General features: G+C 56.3%; 1 protein-coding gene across 4 annotated transcripts in view; it reads left to right on the top strand.

Annotated features, from left to right (window-relative positions):
• Positions 1-18,932, top strand: part of ITPR1 (inositol 1,4,5-trisphosphate receptor type 1) — a 181,795-nt gene that overhangs the window by 87,195 nt on the left and 75,668 nt on the right. For 2 of the 4 annotated variants that reach the window (XM_081159979.1, XM_081159978.1), the window contains 18 exons: positions 407-601; positions 994-1,245; positions 1,828-1,969; positions 2,663-2,816; positions 3,540-3,727; positions 5,018-5,156; positions 6,003-6,061; positions 7,933-8,094; positions 8,247-8,417; positions 8,886-8,951; positions 9,843-9,980; positions 10,350-10,475; positions 12,545-12,745; positions 14,769-15,020; positions 15,731-15,856; positions 16,620-16,748; positions 17,090-17,210; positions 18,193-18,377. In XM_081159979.1, coding sequence (XP_081016105.1) covers positions 407-601; positions 994-1,245; positions 1,828-1,969; positions 2,663-2,816; positions 3,540-3,727; positions 5,018-5,156; positions 6,003-6,061; positions 7,933-8,094; positions 8,247-8,417; positions 8,886-8,951; positions 9,843-9,980; positions 10,350-10,475; positions 12,545-12,745; positions 14,769-15,020; positions 15,731-15,856; positions 16,620-16,748; positions 17,090-17,210; positions 18,193-18,377 — 2,806 coding nt within the window. Of the gene's footprint in view, positions 1-406; positions 602-993; positions 1,246-1,827; positions 1,970-2,662; positions 2,817-3,539; positions 3,728-5,017; positions 5,157-6,002; positions 6,062-7,928; positions 8,095-8,246; positions 8,418-8,885; positions 8,952-9,842; positions 9,981-10,349; positions 10,476-12,544; positions 12,746-14,768; positions 15,021-15,730; positions 15,857-16,619; positions 16,749-17,089; positions 17,211-18,192; positions 18,378-18,932 lie in introns of all 4 variants that reach the window. The other 2 variants (XM_081159980.1, XM_081159977.1) reach the window with 1 other exon arrangement.

Here is an 18,932-nt window from a genome sequence, read left to right as displayed (position 1 = left end):
GCAGTATTAATTCAGTGTTGGAAAAAAGTTTTTAAGTGATCACTGTTCAAAAAGTGTTTACTGGTCCATTGCAGTTTTGGTTAATAGCAGCGATTTAATTTTAGGAAGGGAACGGCTTTCCCAAGAAGCATAGGACCAGTAATACGGACAATGTTTTTTAAAAAAAAAATCCAAAAACTAAATGATGCCTTAAACTAGTGATGTTTTTTGTTTCTCATGCATAACTTAATTTGGGTTTGGGCTGCGGCGGGGTTTGTCAACCTTGGCATTTTCAGGTCCGAGGCTGAATGATTACGGGATGGTCCTGTGCACTGCGGGACGTTGGCGGGATCCGGGCCTTGCTGTGGTTGGTCAGATCAGCAAGGATTCCGAAACAACGCGTTTCCCCGCCCGTTTCGCTTCCCAGGCTGGTTCTGTCTCGGTTCGAGTTCGAGGGGGTCTCCTCTGGGGAGAATGCCCTGGAGGCCGGCGAAGACGAGGAGGAGGTGTGGTTGTTCTGGAGAGACAGCGGCAAGGAGATCCGCAGCAAGAGCGTGCGGGAGCTGGCGCAGGACGCGAAGGAGGGGCAGAAGGAGGACCGCGACGTGCTCAGCTACTACCGGTGAGGGCGCGGCCGGGGCGTTTGTGCCCGGCTTGTGATGACGCCAAGCAATCGCAAGGTGTCCTCAGGTTGTCCAGCGAAAAGACGGATGTGTACCTGAGATGTTTAGTGGGAACATTTAGTGGGACTATTTCACCGACTCAGGCTGTACATTGGTATCTGGGTGTGGCCAGGTCAGAAGAACGGCGGGAACTGGAGTCACCAGGTGCAGGCCCTCATGACCAGCCTGCACGTGCCTTTTGTAGTAGCAGTTTAGGGGGTGTTGTCCTGTAAGTCCAGATGGCCACCTGTTGCTCCTGTGATACCCGGGGCCAGCCGGCCCGTCCTGCATGGGTTCTGCTCATCCACAGTGATTCCGGAGCATGAGCTCTGTGTCATTTCCTTCCTTCCAGGTACCAGCTGAACCTCTTTGCCAGGATGTGTCTCGACCGCCAGTATCTGGCCATCAACGAGATATCGGGCCAGCTGGACGTGGACCTGATCCTGCGCTGCATGTCGGACGAGAACCTGCCCTACGACCTGCGGGCCTCCTTCTGCCGGCTCATGCTGCACATGCACGTGGACCGGGACCCCCAGGAGCAGGTCACGCCTGTCAAATACGCCCGCCTCTGGTCGGAGATCCCGTCCGAGATCGCCATCGACGAGTGAGCCGCCCCTCCGCGCCGTGTCCCTGTCAAGACGCGTGGCCTTTTAAACCATGTTTATGCTGTTCTGTGGGACAAACCACATGTGGTCCAGCTAAGTCTAGTCAACCACAGACAACAGATGTGAAGTTATTTTTTCTAAGATTAACATAAAATGGATGGCAAAGAGCCCTGGCCTGTGTGGCTCAGTGGTTGGAGCATCTGCCAGGCACCAAAGGGTTGCGGGTTCGATTACAGGTCAAGGGCCTGCACCTGGGTTGCAGGTTCAGTCCCCGGCCCGTGTTGGGGCTGGTGTGGGAAGCAACCAATCGATGTGTCTCTTTCACATCAATATTTCTCTCTCTTTCCTCCTCTCTCCCTCCTTCCACTCTCTCTAAAAAGCACGCTAGTGGGGGAAGACAGATGCTGAATAGTACAAATGGCTAAGATTTAGACCTGGGTGATATGGGATAAGGGGGAGAAATAAAGCCGGGATGGGGGTGGGGCGTGTGGGGAGGGGCGTTTGCTGGCTTTTGAGGCCAAGTGGCTGGGGAGGCCTCCCTGGGAGAAGCTGAAATCTGGCATCTTTTCCTCTTTTTCCAGCTATGACAGCAGCGGGACCTCCAAAGATGAAATTAAGGAGAGGTTTGCGCAGACCATGGAGTTCGTGGAGGAGTATTTAAGAGACGTGGTTTGTCAGAGGTTTCCCTTCTCTGACAAGGAAAAGAACAAGCTCACGTTTGAGGTAACTCACGGAGAGGTCTGTGTGTCCCCTGCTTCCCACTGGTCGTCTTTCTCTGGGGAAAAGAGAAAATAGTTCAGATTTTTATCACGGTATGCTGGTTTTGTCATAAAAGGGATTCAGCTCAAGCTTTATTGCAGAATAACACAGAGCGATCCCAGCCACCGGCCGAATGGGAGTCACACGCAGGAGAAATGCTCAGGGCGACCTGCACCGTGTAAAATGACAGGAGACTTGTATACTCTGTTTATTACCGTGTTAAAAATGACAAGACAGGAACAGACTGTGCTCGGGTCTGTCACAGAGTAACCATCTGAGGACACATCCTATTACCTTGGAGTCAGAGTGTTTCTCTTCGAGGCGCTTTTCCTTTTGAGGACTTGTGTCCACGAGGGTTACAATGTTGCAGTCTGCGTCCTGTCGAGGACCTGGCTCGGGGTTATGCCGGGGAAGCTGTTCAGACCGACCGATTCCGTCAACCTTTTATTAACTAGTCATCAAAGCAGATCAGCTTTGCAGGTTTTCGTTTCTTGTTACTTTCTTACAAAATGAAATTTGATCAGAAATCGTAGGCAAAATGTACACCTCTTATAAGGGAGGTCGGAATTGGTCATTTACGAACTAGTTGATATAAAGTGGCCCCGAAGGATGCAGTTTATTTAATTCCATCTTCCTCTCTTTCTTTTTAAACAATAGGTTGTAAATTTAGCGAGGAATCTCATATACTTTGGTTTCTACAACTTCTCCGACCTTCTGCGATTGACCAAGATCCTCCTGGCCATCCTGGACTGCGTGCACGTGACCACAGTCTTCCCCGTCAGCCCGATGGCGAAAGGAGAGGAGAGCAAAGGTGGGCATGTCCTGTCCTTGACCTCGGTGTGCCACAAGGTCCTCGATGATGACATTAGTGCACGTGACGTAAAACCCAGGCTTGTGCTGGTGTCCTGTGTCCAACCTGTAAATGGGAAAAGCTGCCTTTTTGTGTTTAGTTTTCCTCTGTTACAGGCCAGAGCGGGTGCGCGTGGGCCTCTGGCTGGTCTCACAGCGCCGAGAGCTGCGCACCTCCCGCTCTGTCCCGGCCTGTGCGCAGCCGTTTGCGCGCCTTTACCCGTCGGGCTCTGTCATTCTCATTATGGGTGAGGACACTGGGCCTCGCGTAAGCTGTGTGCTCGGTCCGGGCAGCTGTCGGGTGGCACCAGGTCTGTGCCTCGTTAACTTCTGTGTCCCTTGTCTGCGCACAGCAACGGGCACATAGTAGGTGGCCAGTAACGTTTGGCAGGTGAATTAATACACAGAAATTCTCCTTTGGGGAGTTCAACACTCACATTGTTTCCAGTCTTCCTCGAAGCCCCTAGTTTTTGATGGTATTATTAATCTTTTCAGGTCCCTAGGGTCCTGAGAATCTGTCAGAACAGAGACAGTTAAATAGCGTGTCTCAGAGCTCGTGGTCCGTGCCAGGCCCCTCAGAGCGCTCTGTAGGGGTGTGGTCAGGACCCAGGTCTGTCCATCCATGGGGTCGGGGAGCTGAGGACCCAGGGTACGCTCATGACCAAGGTCTGTCCTGGCCCTTTAGGCAGTAACGTGATGCGGTCCATCCATGGGGTCGGGGAGCTGATGACCCAGGTGGTGCTCCGGGGAGGGGGCTTTCTGCCCGTGACCCCCATGGCCGCCGCCCCCGAAGGCAACGTGAAGCAGGCAGAGCCGGAGAAGGAGGACATCATGGTCATGGACACCAAGCTGAAGATCATCGAGATCCTCCAGGTAACCCTCAGCCGGAGGAGGTGGGGGGAGAGTGCCCCGCGGGGGCCGTGTGTAGGCCGCTCCTGCTCTGATGGGCCCTGGCTTTCTGGGACGGGAATGGAGGGAAACGCTCGGCTCAGCCCCGAGTGCCACTAGGACCCAACCCTCTCCATCCCTCCCCTGCCGTCTCCTCTCCATCCCTCCCCTGCCGTCTCCTCTCCATCCCTCCCCTGCCGTCTCCTCTCCATCCCTCCCCTGCCGTCTCCTCTCCATCCCTCCCCTATCATCTCCTCTCCACCCCTCCCCTATCATCTCCTCCCTCCCCAACCTGCCCTTGTCCCCCCAGCCTCGCCCGAGCTTCCTGAGGTCCCCTTAGCTTTCCGCAGTCGCCTCCATGCGCACCTTTGCCGCTCCCTTTGCTTCGAGTGCACCCACTGGCGCTTCTGTGTAGCTGACTCCCTGCCGAGGGTCCTGAATTCGGTTCAAGGCTCCCTCAGCTTTGCAGGGCCTGCCTGCCCCCGCCTCCCGTGTTCCTTCGCTCGCTCAGCAGCTATATTGAAACCGATCCTGAGCCAAGTATTTCTAAGCCTTAGCCACCCAGCCTGAGTAAAATGGGTTATAGTCCTGCTTCTAAAGAGTCTATGTTCTGACATTACTGTTAGATAGTGATGAGTGCTGAGGCTGCCAATATACAAGGAGGGTCAGGATGGTTTGGAAGCCGCTGGGGACCGGGGCCAGGAGATAAGGGGAGGGAGGGTGTTGGTAAGGGCCTCACCTAAGGCCAGGTGGCCACCTTCCTGCTTGGCTCCTGTAACAGTCATGGAAAGAATGGCTTTGTTGGAGCAGAGGGCAGGGGATCCAGGAGGTGAACGCAGAGGGGGCCTGAGGCAATCGAAAATAAGCACAAACCAAGCCCACTTTCAGCAGTAAGAACGTATTTCCCCTGTTAATTCTCTTAAATGAAAAGCAGCCACGTTCCCCATTCTCAAGGCCCAGGGTTGGCATTCAGCACTCGCTGAAACGTGGTGTTTGGTAGAGGGTGCAGAGGAGGGTGAGTGACTCTAGTTGCTAAATTAATTGCCGGGATGCTGAAGTCCACGCCGGACGCTGAGGGGCTGTGGGCAGACTTGACCTGCCCCACGGAAGTTGGTGGTCACAGTGACCTGAAATCGAAGCCAGGTATTTGGCTCTCTCGGTGCTCAGGGTGGCCGATGCCGAGGACGGCAGGCCCAGCTCGCAGCGGCTTGGCGGCGGGTCGCGGGTGGCATGCTCCTGTAACCGCTCTGTCTCCGTTTCCACTTGAATCTGTAGTTTATCTTGAACGTGAGGTTGGACTACAGGATCTCCTGCCTCCTGTGTATATTCAAGCGGGAGTTTGACGAAAGCAATTCCCAGACTTCGGAAACGTCCTCCGGGAGCAGCAGCCAGGAGGGGCCCAGCAACGTGCCGGGTGAGTGCATCCAGGTGGCACCTGGGCTGGTGAGAGCGGGATCCAAACAGTGCACTTGAGAAAGAGGGTAAGGTGGGCGTGTTTGGGGGATGATTGTATTTTGGAACGAAGTCCTAGGGGTTCCTCTTTGGGGGCAAGGGAATGATTGACAGAGCCCAGAGCCTCCAGGGATGGGGCTTGTTTCCTTCCATCCTGGAGCCTTGGCCCTAAGACGACTGAAGGTTCTAGTGTGCGGTTACGTGAAATGCAAAAAAAACAAACCCAAAACAAAACTCTCCAAGAAAACTTACTGCCCAGCCCGGCCGGGCGTGGCTCAGTGGTTGAGCGTCGGCCTGGGATCCAGGCGATCAGGGTTCGGTTCCTGGTCAGGGCACATGCCCAGGTTGTGGGCTGCAGCCGATCAATGACTCTCTCATCATTGATGTTTCTCTCTCTCTCTCCCTCTCCTCTCTCTGAAATCAATAAAGATATGTTTAAAAAAAAGAAAACGTACTTCCCACTAGCCACTTTTACTCCCTGCCCAGGAGCTAGTGGTGAAAGATGGGGGACAGGGTGGGGGGCCAGAAATACTCCCCCCATCAAGGCCTCAGCTCCCCTGGCAGGAGGGTCACCCACCCCGCGCTGTCACAGGGGGTCTTGGTGTGTGTAGAAAACCGGCAGAGGTGTGGGGCCCTGCCCTCCAGCCAGGGGCAGTGAGACAGGGCTGACCTGGCTCATTCTCACCGTGGAAGACCCTGGAAGACTCGAGGTTGACCGTGGGCAGGGAGGGGCAGGGCTGCAGGGGGAGGTTTGCCAGCAGCTTGAGTTCGGACCGTCCACGTGTGAAGCTCATTCCCTGACTTGCAGGTGCTCTGGACTTTGAACACATCGAGGAGCAGGCGGAGGGCATCTTCGGAGGAAGGAAAGTATATTTCCAGTTCCGGCTTCGTAAGTGGGTCTGAGACTGGGGCTCCTCTCTCCTGGCTCTCAGCTGCTCTTCCGCCGCTGTGCTGGGTTTAGGCTGCTTGGCTGCTGCCTTTCTAATGCTTCGTGCTCAGGTCAGACGATCTTAGTTGGCTTGGGGGGGGGGGTGTTTCCTGCCTACAACAGAAAGGATTTAAGGAGGTTGCCCCAAATACACACATTACAAGATTTTTTAAATAGTGAGAAATAGGGTTGAAAGAAAACGGGCTGAACCCAGAGTGGGGTTAGCAACATTGTGCGCTCGTGGGCCGCTGGGCTACAGTGTATCCCTCCCCGAGCCCTTCATGGCCCCGGCAGCTGCAACAAAAATGCACTGTCCTGTCGCCGTCCAGAACTGAGGTGTGAACCCTTTTTAAAGATCAGGTTACTCAGAGTTGACTTAAAACACGATTGAGACCCAAGTACTTACTTTTACGACTCAGATACCCACAGACCTGGAACGGAGACCCCCTGCACGTAGTTCCTGCAATGTAGACGCTTGGCGTCGTTACGCTCTGCTGCGTGACAACCACCCCAGACGTGTAATGGGCTGGAAGAGCTGTCATTTTTGCGGCCTCTCACGGTTCTGTGGGTTGGCTGGGCTAAGCCGGGTGGTTCTTGCTGGTCACTGTTGGGTCTGTTGTGTGACTGGTGAGCTGGTGATTTGGGGCTGGCGCTTCCAACTTGCTTTACTCGCATTTCCGGCTCCCTGGTGGCGATATCTGTAAGGCCGGGACCTCTCTCTCCCCCTCCCCCTCCTCCCATCTCCATGAATATGTCGGGCCCAGAGTCTCTAATGCTAAATATAAAACCCGTGAAACTTGAATTAGTGACATTACTTACTACGTGGATGATGTTTATCTGCCACGCAGAGTGTTCTGGGTTTGGCATGATGACACGTGTGTGCCCTGTGGTGTCAGCTCTCCTGTCACTTTCCTGAAACCGACTAGCAGGGAATCCCTCCTCTCACCTTTCTGGAGCATATAGCACGAATAGTCACGTGATTAGTCCTGAGCTGCTCTCGCTGCTGCAGCCACGACAGTCTCGCCACTCGGCTGTCATTGGGTGTAAGCGTGGGCGGGTGCTGGCATAGTCACCGAGTGGCGGTGCCCAGTGGTGTGGCGGCTGCCGTGTGACCCAGGCCACGCTTATTCATAGTTTATTCAAATAACACAGATAGTGATAACCCCCGACGCTGTGCCGGTTAACCCCGGTTTACCCCGGTTTGAAGAGCAGTGCACTGGAACGGTGGAGGGCAACGCCCCTTCCTCACAGTGGGGTTTGCAGGGCTGACCGGCTCGCCGCCGGTTTGTGCCGAGATGAGTGCAGAGCACAGGAGAGGCATTTGGCTCTTTCATGGCAACAACGTTGCCTTGACGTCCAGGTTCCTGGTCAGTGGGTTGGTGGGACTGAGATGTCAGTGGCTACAAACTTGAACTCGCCATGGGTAGCTGGGTAGGCACTGAGTTACTGCACCTTAAATAAACGACCTAGCAGCGTAGGAGAGACCCAGCTGTGTGCCGTCCTCACACCGCGGACGAGGCAGGGGCCCCTCGCTGGGGAGCCGGGAACCTGGTGGCACAGCCAGTCCCGTCACCGTGGGAAGGCGGGGACTTGGTTTGAAATTTGACCATCGTGACGGCTTTTCCTCACACAGTACAGCTGAAGGTGAAACACGGCTGTTTTGTTAAAGGAGCTAATTAAAAATCAGATCCCCTGGGGTGGACTGCAGTGCTGGAAACCCAAGCAGGGGAGGTGTCCGGGCCCAGGTGCCCAAGGGCGAGGAGGGCGTTTGTGGTTCACCGGGCCGTTTCCCTCGGGCTCCTGCAGTGAGGAGAACACCCCGCTGGACCTGGACGACCACGGTGGCAGGACCTTCCTCCGGGTCCTGCTGCACCTGACGATGCACGACTACCCACCCCTGGTATCGGGGGCCCTGCAGCTGCTCTTCCGACACTTCAGCCAGAGGCAGGAGGTCCTGCAGGCCTTCAAACAGGTAGTGTGGGGCACCCTGCACACGTGTGTGCGTGTGTGCATGCATGTATGTCTCTTTGTGTGGTCTGTTGTGTGCATGTGTGTGCACATGTGCGTGTGTATGGGTGCATGTGTGTGGTCCGTCGTTGCCACTAATGGGTTGCACTCGTTTAGGTTCAACTGCTCGTTACCAGCCAAGACGTCGACAACTACAAGCAGATCAAGCAGGACTTGGACCAGCTGAGGTCCATCGTGGAGAAGTCCGAGCTCTGGGTGTACAAGGGGCAGGGCCCTGACGAGACCATGGACGGTGCGTCTGGAGAAAACGAACATAAGAAGGCGGAGGTAGGTGCCACTCGGGTAGCGCCCAGAGGAGGTGGGTGGGCTCCTCGGAACAAGTCCACCTCCTGCTCTGGTTTATATACAAATGCAGATTATGGGATGGGCTTTATTCTCGTTGGATCAGCTTGTTAAGTAGCCAGGGGCACAGCCCTTGTCCTGGGAAATAAGCGGCAGTCGAGCTCCTTCTCCCGGGTCTCCTTGGGCCGGGTGCAGTAGACCAGGTTTCCCTTAAAAACCCACGGGGCAGAGCCTGCCCTCCAGCCCTGCCTGGCCCACCACCCTCTCCCATGTCAGCAAAGCGGCCTGGATCAGAGAGGAGCCCATGTGGGCCGGGAAGTGATGGGCAGGAGCCCAGCGAGACTGGGGGAGACCCCACGGCCCTCCTGCTCTTGTAAGGGGGGTGCTGGACCTGCCAACGCACAGGTGCCCAGAGAGGTGTGCAAAGCTCACTCACGCTCGCTTTGGTCCTAGGAGGGGAACAACAAGTCCCAGAAGCACGAGAGCACCAGCAGCTACAACTACAGGGTGGTCAAGGAGGTGAGTGCCCGCGCCTCTCCCCTGGTCCTCTGAGCAGCGGCGGTCGCGGTGAAGGTGCAGGTCACTTTCTATCCGTGTGAAGTTGAACCGGGAACGGAGACCTCGGGGTCCAGTGCGTGGATTGTAGGGTCAGACCTGGGTTTGAATCCAGCTCCGCCACTTGCTCTTTGCACGGGTTCAGTTTCCGTACCTGTCCCAGGTGCTCCTGTGCCGGTTTGCGGTGGAATGAGGGTCGGATGCTGTAACTCACGGGTTAATCTCGGCGCCCGGCGCGCAGTGTCCACCAGAGCGTAGCTCTTTAGAAATCTGCGTGTGGGGTGGGTCGGAGTCGGGCGGTTGGAGCTCTGTGGTCAGTACCCCAGACCAAGGTCTTCCCACGTCCGTGGGCAGTGATGCCACATGTCTGCATTTGGACAGAGCTCTCTGAAGCCGTCCACCTGCTGCTGAAGCCGCTGTCCCCTAGTTATTCTGGAAGGACTTGGGCGGCCACGTCGATTGTTTGATGCCATCAGCAGGGGTACTTCATGGGGGAAGAGTTTCCCCTGTTTTAGGTTTTTAATGTTTTGTGATCCCTTTGGCTTCCCTGCTCTCCACCCCTTGCAGTCTAGTCTTCTGAGGTTAATTTCTTTAAAAAAAATTGTTTCCAGCTTCATTGAGGCAGAACTGACACAATTGTAATGTCCCTAACATCTGCGATGTGATGATTTGATAGATAAGGTGATGATTTGATAGACACTGAAATGATGCCCATGTCTCTCACAGTCAGCTTTTTGGGGGGGTGGGGGGTGAGGGTGCGTAAGGTCTCTGTCCTAGCCAGTCGCAGGTGCGCAGCGCAGTGTTATCAGCATGGCCACTGCGCAGGCCCTCAGAACTGGCCGACCCTTTCTGCAGATCTTGATCCGGCTCAGCAAGCTGTGCGTGCAGGAGAGCGCGTCCCTGCGCAAGAGCCGCAAGCAGCAGCAGCGGCTGCTCAGGAACATGAGCGCGCACGCTGTGGTGCTGGAGCTGCTGCAGATCCCCTACGAGAAGGTCAGGCCCCGGCCCCGACCATGCCCCAGACCCCGCGTGGCCCAGACCCCACCCGTCTTCCCAAGGGTCCGGCAACAGCTGGAAATGGACCCCAGAGGCCTTCTCTCAGGGTCCACACAGGACTGGCTTTTTCCCCAGTAAAACCGAGGCTCGTGGGAGAGGATGGCAGTGGCTGGCTGCCTCCCGGGGTGGGCAGGGCAGCGGTCAGGGCTCTCACGCAGCGGGTCCCAGCGACGTCTAGAGCCCTGGAGAGCGGGTGTTGGGCGCGGCCTGGGCCCTGCCCCCGTGGCCCGAGACGAGCGCTCTCTCCTGGTGACCTCCCTTGTCCACCGGGCAGCCTGATGTTTCCTCCTGTCCCTCCCCACACAGGCAGAGGACACCAAGATGCAGGAGATAATGCGGCTGGCGCACGAGTTTCTGCAGAACTTCTGCGCGGGCAACCAGCAGAACCAGGCCCTGCTGCACAAGCACATCAACCTGTTTCTCAACCCTGGGGTGAGACGGCCGGAGCGGGCAGGGGCCGGGGGCGGGCGGGGACGGCTGGTGCTTTGCTGTTGGCCGCTGGGACCACTCTCACTGGCACAAGCTCCCCATCTTTTGCAGGGAGCGGGAAGGGGAAGGAGGGCAGGTTGATAAGGCCAAGGTGAGGTACATTTGTATGTTTTTTAATAATAACCCTCGTTACATCGCCCCTCAGCAACAGGGAGGTGCGGATCCTCTCTCCACCATCCCGAGTGAGGCACAGGTTCTCTGTGTTTATAGAAACGCAGAATAATTCATCTGCAGCGTAACTATGTAACAGTGTAGTTTGCTAAGTATCTGTTTTTAAAATATGTTAAGTACGTATGTTGCAGTTTTTAAAGAAAAACGGGGACACGGTACATGTTTTGCACCTCGCTTTCCCACGTGACACAGTGCGGCCGTCTTCACAGGTGAGAGATACGTGAGTGTCTCTCGTTCGAGTGGATGGCTACGTGGCACCCCAGAGGTGGCGGCAAGTTTTTGTAGAAGCCACTCTCGGATTAGGGGACAGTTAGGCAATGTCTAGTTTTTGGTTTTGTGAACGGTGCACACGCATGCACACGCATGCACACGTGCACGCACACGTGCACCCTTAGCACTGCCAGAGCTTTGCAGGAAGAGGGCTGCTGGATGAAGGGTGATTTTCCATCTTTGTCGTGTTAAGAGACAGAAAAGGCAAAAGGTAAAAAGTTTAAAGCCCCCCACCCCACCCCTAACAAAACACTCAGTAACCCAACGAAACAGTAACAAAGCACTCAGTTACCCAACGAAACAGTAACAAAGCACTCAGTAACCCAACGAAACAGTAACAAAGCACTCAGTTACCCAACGAAACAGTAACAAAGCACTCAGTTACCCAACGAAACAGTAACAAAGCACTCAGTTACCCAACGAAACAGTAACAAAGCACTTAGTTACTGTTACTCAGTAACACTGGGTAAAAAGTAGAAAATAAAGCTTCTGGAAGAGAAGATGAAATGTCTTCGTGACCTTGTGGAAAGGGACCTTTTTTACACAGTCTGCTAAAAGTTCTAATCAGAAAAAAAAAATGTAGGTAAGTTGGACTGCTTTAAAAATGCCTGTTTGTTAAATGACAGTTAAGGCGTCCACGGGCAGGCCGGGAGGGGAGGCGGCATTGGCAGTGCGTCCGTCCAGTGAAGAATTTGTGTCCAGAATATGTAACAAGCTCGGAAAAGTCAATGAGGAAAAATCGGACAACCCCCTTTTCACGGTGGGTAAGAGCCTGTAAAACGAGACCGTCCGTAACGGAGGATGTCCTCGCGGCGGGCGACTGACCAGGTGCAGACCAAGAACGACTGACATGGAAAGGACGGCCGGCGCTCGGTGGGGACGGACCTGGAACGGCCGTGGTGGAGCCTGAGCACTGGCGTCTCTTGAAAGCTGCTTGGACGTGTCTCCTGACGCCAAACCTTTCAACTCCGCGCCCCGGCACTTCCGCTCTCGGTCGGGCATAACCCAGCGGAAGCGAGTGCGTTCAGTTTCCCGGGTCGCGCAGGAACATCTGGAGCAGCGCTGTTCGCGTCTGGATGGGACGAGTGTCGCGACTCGTCGCTGGGCCTGGACGCTTCCCCAGGTGCCCGTTACAGTGGAGAGAGACGTACATTGGGGTTTGTTCAGTGAAACGGCCACAGCAGTGACGAGGGACAAGCTGCCGACACGCAGCAGCATGGACGACAGCGTCGCAAGTGTGATTTGGATCCAAAGACGCCGGGTGGAAAGGGACCCGTGAGGGCCAGGAACAGGCCAGACGAGCCGGTGGTCGTGGAAGTCAGAATGGGGGCGAAGTTGGGGGGCGGGCCTCCCTTACGGCTGGTTCCTTTCGCGGTCCGGGCGCCGGTGCCCCCTTGCTAACCACGTGGCCGAGCGCGACTTGCTCAGCGCCGGGCGTGCGCTGGACGTGATGGGAAGTTTGCGGAGGAGGCAGCGCGGGAGGCGAGGGGGGAGAGCAGAGTTTGGGGCGGGCTCTGCTTTCTCTCGGGTGCGCCCTGTTCTGCCGCTGACCCCTCCCTGTTCCCTGCCAGATCCTGGAGGCGGTGACGATGCAGCACATCTTCATGAACAACTTCCAGCTGTGCAGCGAGATCAACGAGCGGGTGGTCCAGCACTTCGTGCACTGCATCGAGACCCACGGCCGCAACGTGCAGTACATCAAGTTCCTGCAGACCATTGTCAAGGCCGAGGGGAAGTTCATCAAGAAGTGCCAGGACATGGTCATGGCGGAGGTGACAGCGGTTTCTCTAGGCCTCACCCCTGCTCCGCAGAAAGTTTACAGTTATTAACCCTGTGCTGGGAACCGGCGCCCCTCCTGAGCCTGTGAGGGACAAGAGGAATTGTGTGTGTGTGTGTGTGAGCAAGAGTGTGTGTGCGCGTGTGTGAGCGAGTGCGTGTGTGTGTGTGTGTGTGTGTGCGTGTGACTGTGTGTGAGTGTGTGAGAGTGTGTGCGTGTGTGTGTGTGTGTGTGGTCTCATGTTGGGAATTTAAACTGCAGACACAGGCAGGAGTCCCACCTGATTTTTTCCCGCGCTCAGTCTGTTCATTTTAAGGAAGCTTGGCCCGGGGTCTCTGACAGCCCCCCCCGGAGCGATGAAGTAAAACACAGCGGGTGGATATTAAATGTGGACAGGGCCGCGCGAGCCAGGACAGACTCCCTTCCGTGGCGTGTGCAGCGTTTTCTTTAGCTAGTGACCTGATGGCTTATGTGCAGACAATGTGTTGCCGGATGATCCCGGAGAAGAGGCGGGTCGGGGAATCGGGGCGAGTCCCACCCGTTCTCTGCGGGAAGGCGGTGCCCCGGCCACACCCGTGACTTGGGCTTTCACACACGCTCCGTGTAATCTTTCCACCTTTTTAAAAATGAAAACTTAAGTACATCTACCTCCCGTTTGGCTTTATGATCCCATCTATACACAGGGTGTTCCCCCAAAATGTGTACACGCTTTGCATGATTATAAGGTCGGTGTTGATTAACACACAGTTCATCTTCAAAACTTAAAAGAATCTACAGAAACGGGTAATTATTTTTGTCAACTCTTGTTTTCAAACTGATGACCGTCTGGCCCAGGCCCTGCTGATAACACGAAGCAATGGACTCGCCAGTCGTTTTGTTTGGTGTTCGTGTGGCCTCAGTTTGTCGACTGTTGCTGGTTTTGTACAGTAAACTTTCTTCTGTGTCCCCGTAAAAAACAGTCGAGTGGCACTTTAGGATGAATTGTCTTTGTTCAGAGCTTAGCCTGGCTTCACCCCTCATTTCAAATCAGTTAAACCTGGAAAGGAGTGAAAATTAAGTGAGCTCCCAGCTGTTAAAGTGTGTGTGCGTTTTGGGGGGACGCCCTGTGTGTGATTTCAGCAGAGGGTATGTGGTGTAACTAAGAGTCGGCTGCCCCTGACCCATCAGCCGGACGCCTTCTGGCTGAGTGACCGGGGATGTGCCCCCTGACCTCTCAGACCCTCAACAAAAGGTACAGGAGCCGTCGCCTGAGGAGCTAACAGGCAGGTGAACGGAGACAGTCGGTGGCATTTCCCGGAGGCCTGCCCCACTCTGGTTTCCGTCCCAGGCAGTTTCCACGCGAGCGTCAGTGTCACGCGCACTGTGGGTTGGGGACCAGGACCGTCCTGCGTCCTGCAGGCAGAACTGAGGCACAGGGAGGCTGGGGACCCGTCTGCGGTGTTTGTCACGGTATCTGGCATGTAATTGCCGCTCGTGAGGGTGGGTTGTTACCGTGTGAGCAGCTTCGACCACGCCTGTGGTCCCTGTGCCTCCCTCTGGGGCCGTGGTGTTTCACGCAGGGTGAGGTTGGTTTGTCCGTAAGGAGCTGCGGTGCCGGGGGACTAGTTCCGAAGGTGAGCGCCTTGAGGAGTGTTGGAGGCAGGCGAGTCTTAGTTAGAAGTGGGTAATTTGTGAAGCGATGTCGCAGCGTGTGAGAGAGTCGTAAGAGGGAGGCTTTTAAAGTATAAGAAGAAAATGGGAACATTTTAAAAGGAAAAAAAATCACAGCCTGACCACTCGGCCTGGAAATACAAGCGCAAGGTCTCGATCTGCTTCCGCCGTGAGGTGCGCCGCGGGCGCCCAGACGCCCCGTCCCCGACGGTGTCCCGGTGACGTTTAGGGTCCTGTGGGTGAAACGCTGCTGCTGGTTCTCAGCCCTTCCGTGTGTGAAGGGGTGACGGCGAGGCGGGCTTGGCGCGGGCGAGCGGTGGGGGGAGGCAGCCCCCGCGGCCCTGACGCAGCCCCTGTGCTCCCCGCAGCTGGTGAACTCCGGGGAGGACGTCCTCGTCTTCTACAACGACAGGGCGTCCTTCCAGACGCTGATCCAGATGATGCGGTCGGAGCGGGACCGCATGGACGAGAGCAGCCCGCTCATGTACCACATCCACCTGGTGGAGCTGCTGGCCGTGTGCACCGAGGGCAAGAACGTCTACACCGAGATCAAGTGCAACTCGCTGCTCCCGCTGGACGACATCGTCCGCGTGGTCACCCACGAGGACTGCATCCCCGAGGTGAGCGGGGGGCCGCCCGACGGGACCGCCCAGCTCGGGGACCTGCAGCTCCTTTCCCTGTGAGATCTCGAGTGTGGGTTTTTGGGGAAAAGGGGTGTGGGGGTGCCTGTTCTTCCTTCTGTGTCCCTGGGGTGCTAACGGACTGGTAGCCCAGCCTGTTGAGCGCAGCGGGTTTGGTCTGAAGAACTTCGCTGAGATGCGCTCACAGCGGGTTAAGCCAGGGTGCCTGTGGGCGTGGCCCCTTCCTGTGAACTTATTTTCTGGAACGAGCACTCGTATTGCAGAAATAACGAACAACAGGTTATGAAATACTCAGGAATCGCCCTGGCCGGCGTGGCTCAGTGGTTAGCGCGTCGCCCGCACAGCGAGGGGTCATGGGTCCGATTCCCAGTCAAGGGCACGTACCTGGGTTGCAGGTTCGATCCCCGGCCCTGGCTGGGGCGTGTGTGGGAGGTGGACAGCCGATGTTTTTCTCCCCAACCCCCCCCCCTTTGCAAATCAGTGGGAAAAAATACCCTCAGGTGAGGGTTAACGGAATTATTCTCTTCCGAAAGCTCTATGTCTTTAACTTTCATAAATGTGAATCTTCAATACCAAAAAGCCAAGGAAGTGGAAGCCGGCCGGGGAACGCGGAGGGGCCACCGCGGGCCGTCCCCACTGTCCCCGTGCGCCGAGCGGGCTGCTCACAGAAGCCCGCGCCTACCTTCCAGGTGAAAATCGCCTACATCAACTTCCTGAACCACTGCTACGTGGACACCGAGGTGGAGATGAAGGAGATTTACACCAGCAACCACATGTGGAAGCTGTTCGAGAATTTCCTTGTGGACATCTGCAGGGTGAGGCTTCCTGGAGCGGAGGAGGCGGAGTTGGCGCGCGTCCCTGTGTGTGTGTGTCTGTCTGCGTCCGTGTGGGGCAGCCCTGTGCAGGCGTCAGGGGGCGGCCGCCTCATTTCCACCCACCAGTTCGTGGCACAAGGAGGCAGGCGTGGCTCTGACTTCCTTGCGTCTCATCTCTCCTTTACCTCTTAGCTGAGGATCGGGCTTGTTTGTCGGGCCTCAGGGAAGACCCACCAGCCTTTTCTGGGTTTTATTCCTTCCTCTGTAGACTGATTTATGAGCGATAACCTGGGGCATTAAACCCAACTGATAAGGCTTCCTTGCCCTCGACAACACCTCTCTCCTCGACGAGCCCCTTCCTGAGCTGGAGCGTTTCTGTCGAGGGTGTGCAAAGCCTCACTTTCCGTCGGTGGCTTTCCTGACCGACGGCCGGGTGGGCGTCAGTTCTCCTGGTTGGGTTTTGCACCGAATTTAATGTACCCTCTACATTTAATGTCCAAGGCTGCTGACTCACGGGACACTGTGTGCATTTAATGTGCCTTTCCCGGTGGTGGAGCTGGGTGGGGAGGGGTAACAAGGCTCTTCAGAGAGTAATTGTGGATGAATCCCAATCTTAGGAATGTCGTGATGTTAAAAACCAGAAAAAAGGTGTTTGTAGAGTCAATGTGTATTTTCTTCTTGACTTTAAATTTATCAGTGCAAGACAGGAGCCTGCAGGCACTTAATTTCCCCTCTAACCACGGCCTGTGTTTGGTGCCCGCAGGCCTGCAATAACACGAGCGACCGGAAGCACGCGGACTCCATCCTGGAGAAGTACGTGACCGAGATCGTCATGAGCATCGTGACGACCTTCTTCAGCTCGCCCTTCTCGGACCAGAGCACCACGCTGCAGGTGGGGGCGCGGACCAGAGCGCCAGGCTGCAGGTGGGGGCGCAGACGGGTGTGGGGCGCAGACCAGAGCACCAGGCTGCAGGTGGGGGCGCAGACCAGAGCACCAGGCTGCAGGTGGGGGCGCGGGCCGTGGTCAGACTTGGTCAGACAGCCTCGAGTTTGTGCCCGAAACTGCCTCTGGCGTTTCCTCCCTCGGCCAGGCGGCTGCTGGAATCCTCCCCTCGCCAGCACCCCCCCCCCACCCTTGCAGGCGGGCCATTAGCCGGGGGGTCAGGCCGTGTCTGCTGCTGATGGCGCGTCGGGCACCAGCGATGAGCCCCACCCCTCCCGCGCCTCTTTCAGACCCGCCAGCCCGTGTTCGTGCAGCTGCTGCAGGGCGTGTTCCGCGTGTATCACTGCAACTGGCTGGCGCCCGGCCAGAAGGCCTCGGTGGAGGGCTGCATCCGCGTGCTCTCCGACGTGGGTAAGCGGCGGGACCCGGGTAAGGCCTCCGTGTCACGGCTCCACAGAGCCAGACCTGCGCCGAGGTCTCCATCCCTGACCCGCCGCCCTCAGCCACAGCCCCCAAAGTTGGAAGCCAGTCAGTCCCGGGGAAGGACGGGCTTTGGAAGACGAGCTTCCAGGGTTAAACAGTGGCAGCTCCTGGCAAGTCCTCGTGCCCGTGAGCTGGTTCAAGGCCTGGCGGTCGCTCACCAGGAAGTCATAGGTGTCGTCTGGTGCACGTATGTAGCCACGTGGAAACATGTCCCGTGAGGCACACGTCCTGTCCGAGGAGCACCCTTTCTGGAAAAAAAAAATAGCTTAATGACATCATTATAAACATTCCTTTGTGTGATGTTGTTTGGTTTATTTATTATTATTTTTAAATAAGTTTTTACTGATTTTTTTAGAGGGAAGGGAGAGGGAGAGAGAGAGAAACATTGGTGAGAAACAAACATCACTATCGATTGGCTGCCTCCTGCACGCCCCCTGCTGGGGGTGGAGCCTGCAGCCTGGGCCCTGACCAGGGATCAGACCAGAGACCACCTGGCGCAGGGCGGACGCTCATCCACTGAGCCACACCGGCCGGCATGGTGTTCGGTTTAAATCAGCATTTTGTAGACCAAACCTGAAAGAGAAACTTTGGGAAAACAGTTCACTGGCCAAACACATGCCCTGTCTTGATAATTTTTTACAACATAGAAGCTGTTTGGTGATGAAACCCATTGAACTTGAGCTGTGTGACCTCAGAGCACTTGAACACCCTTCAGAGCTGCCCCCTCCCCAGAACTCGCCTTGGGAAACCTTGTCCCCAGGGGGGCGAGTTCCGCTGAGCCCTCAGTGCTCACACTCGGTGTTACACGAGCTGATGCGTGTGGACACGGAGCACCTGGTGGGCGAGGGGCGGTTAGTCTGTAACGTCTCCCGCGTGAGCTGCGGGCTCACGAGTCACCTCCTCTGTGCAGCCAAGAGCCGGGCCATCGCCATCCCTGTGGACCTGGACAGCCAGGTCAACAACCTCTTCCTCAAGTCCCACAACATCGTGCAGAAGACGGCCCTGAACTGGCGGCTGTCGGCCCGCAACGCGGCTCGCCGGGACTCGGTGCTGGCGGCTTCCAGGGACTACCGGAATATCATCGAGAGGCTGCAGGTAGGCCGGGCGCCCAGAGGGGGGCGCCTCGCTGGCGGGTCGGGCCCACACGCGGCAGTGCGCCCCGAGCCTGGCCGAGGGAGAGGCCAGTGGGAGCAGACAGGCAAATGCCATAGAGGATGGAGGCCGGGAGGGCGGAGCTGCCTGGTGAGAGGAAAGCTGACAATCAAGGTCGTTAAAGGTCATTCGTAGACTTGCCGTTTCCTTTGTGAAGCGTGGGGACCGCTCCTGTCAGGCAGGAGTATTGGAGGGTCACAAGAGGAAGTTTCGAATGTGGGCATCAGAGTCCATCTCCCACCACCACGTTGGAAGAACGCGGCGTAGGACATTCGTGGTGGCCTTTGGAAAGCAGGGTACACATAAGGCACAGAGAACGGTGCCTGCAGGTGCTGAGCGAGAGCTGCCAGTGGCATTATTGTCACTGTCAGTATTGTCGTTGCTGTGACCCTAATAAGTATTATCATTCGATGAGATAAAGCGAATCTCCTTGAGGTTACTTAACTTACCAAAGACAAAGAGCTCGGAGATCCGTTCATCAGCCCCTCGCTGGGCCCT

Source organism: Miniopterus schreibersii (genome assembly GCF_964146895.1).
Source record: "Miniopterus schreibersii genome assembly, chromosome: 15".
NCBI lineage: Eukaryota > Metazoa > Chordata > Mammalia > Chiroptera > Miniopteridae > Miniopterus > Miniopterus schreibersii.
This window is presented reverse-complemented; position numbering and strand designations above follow the sequence as displayed.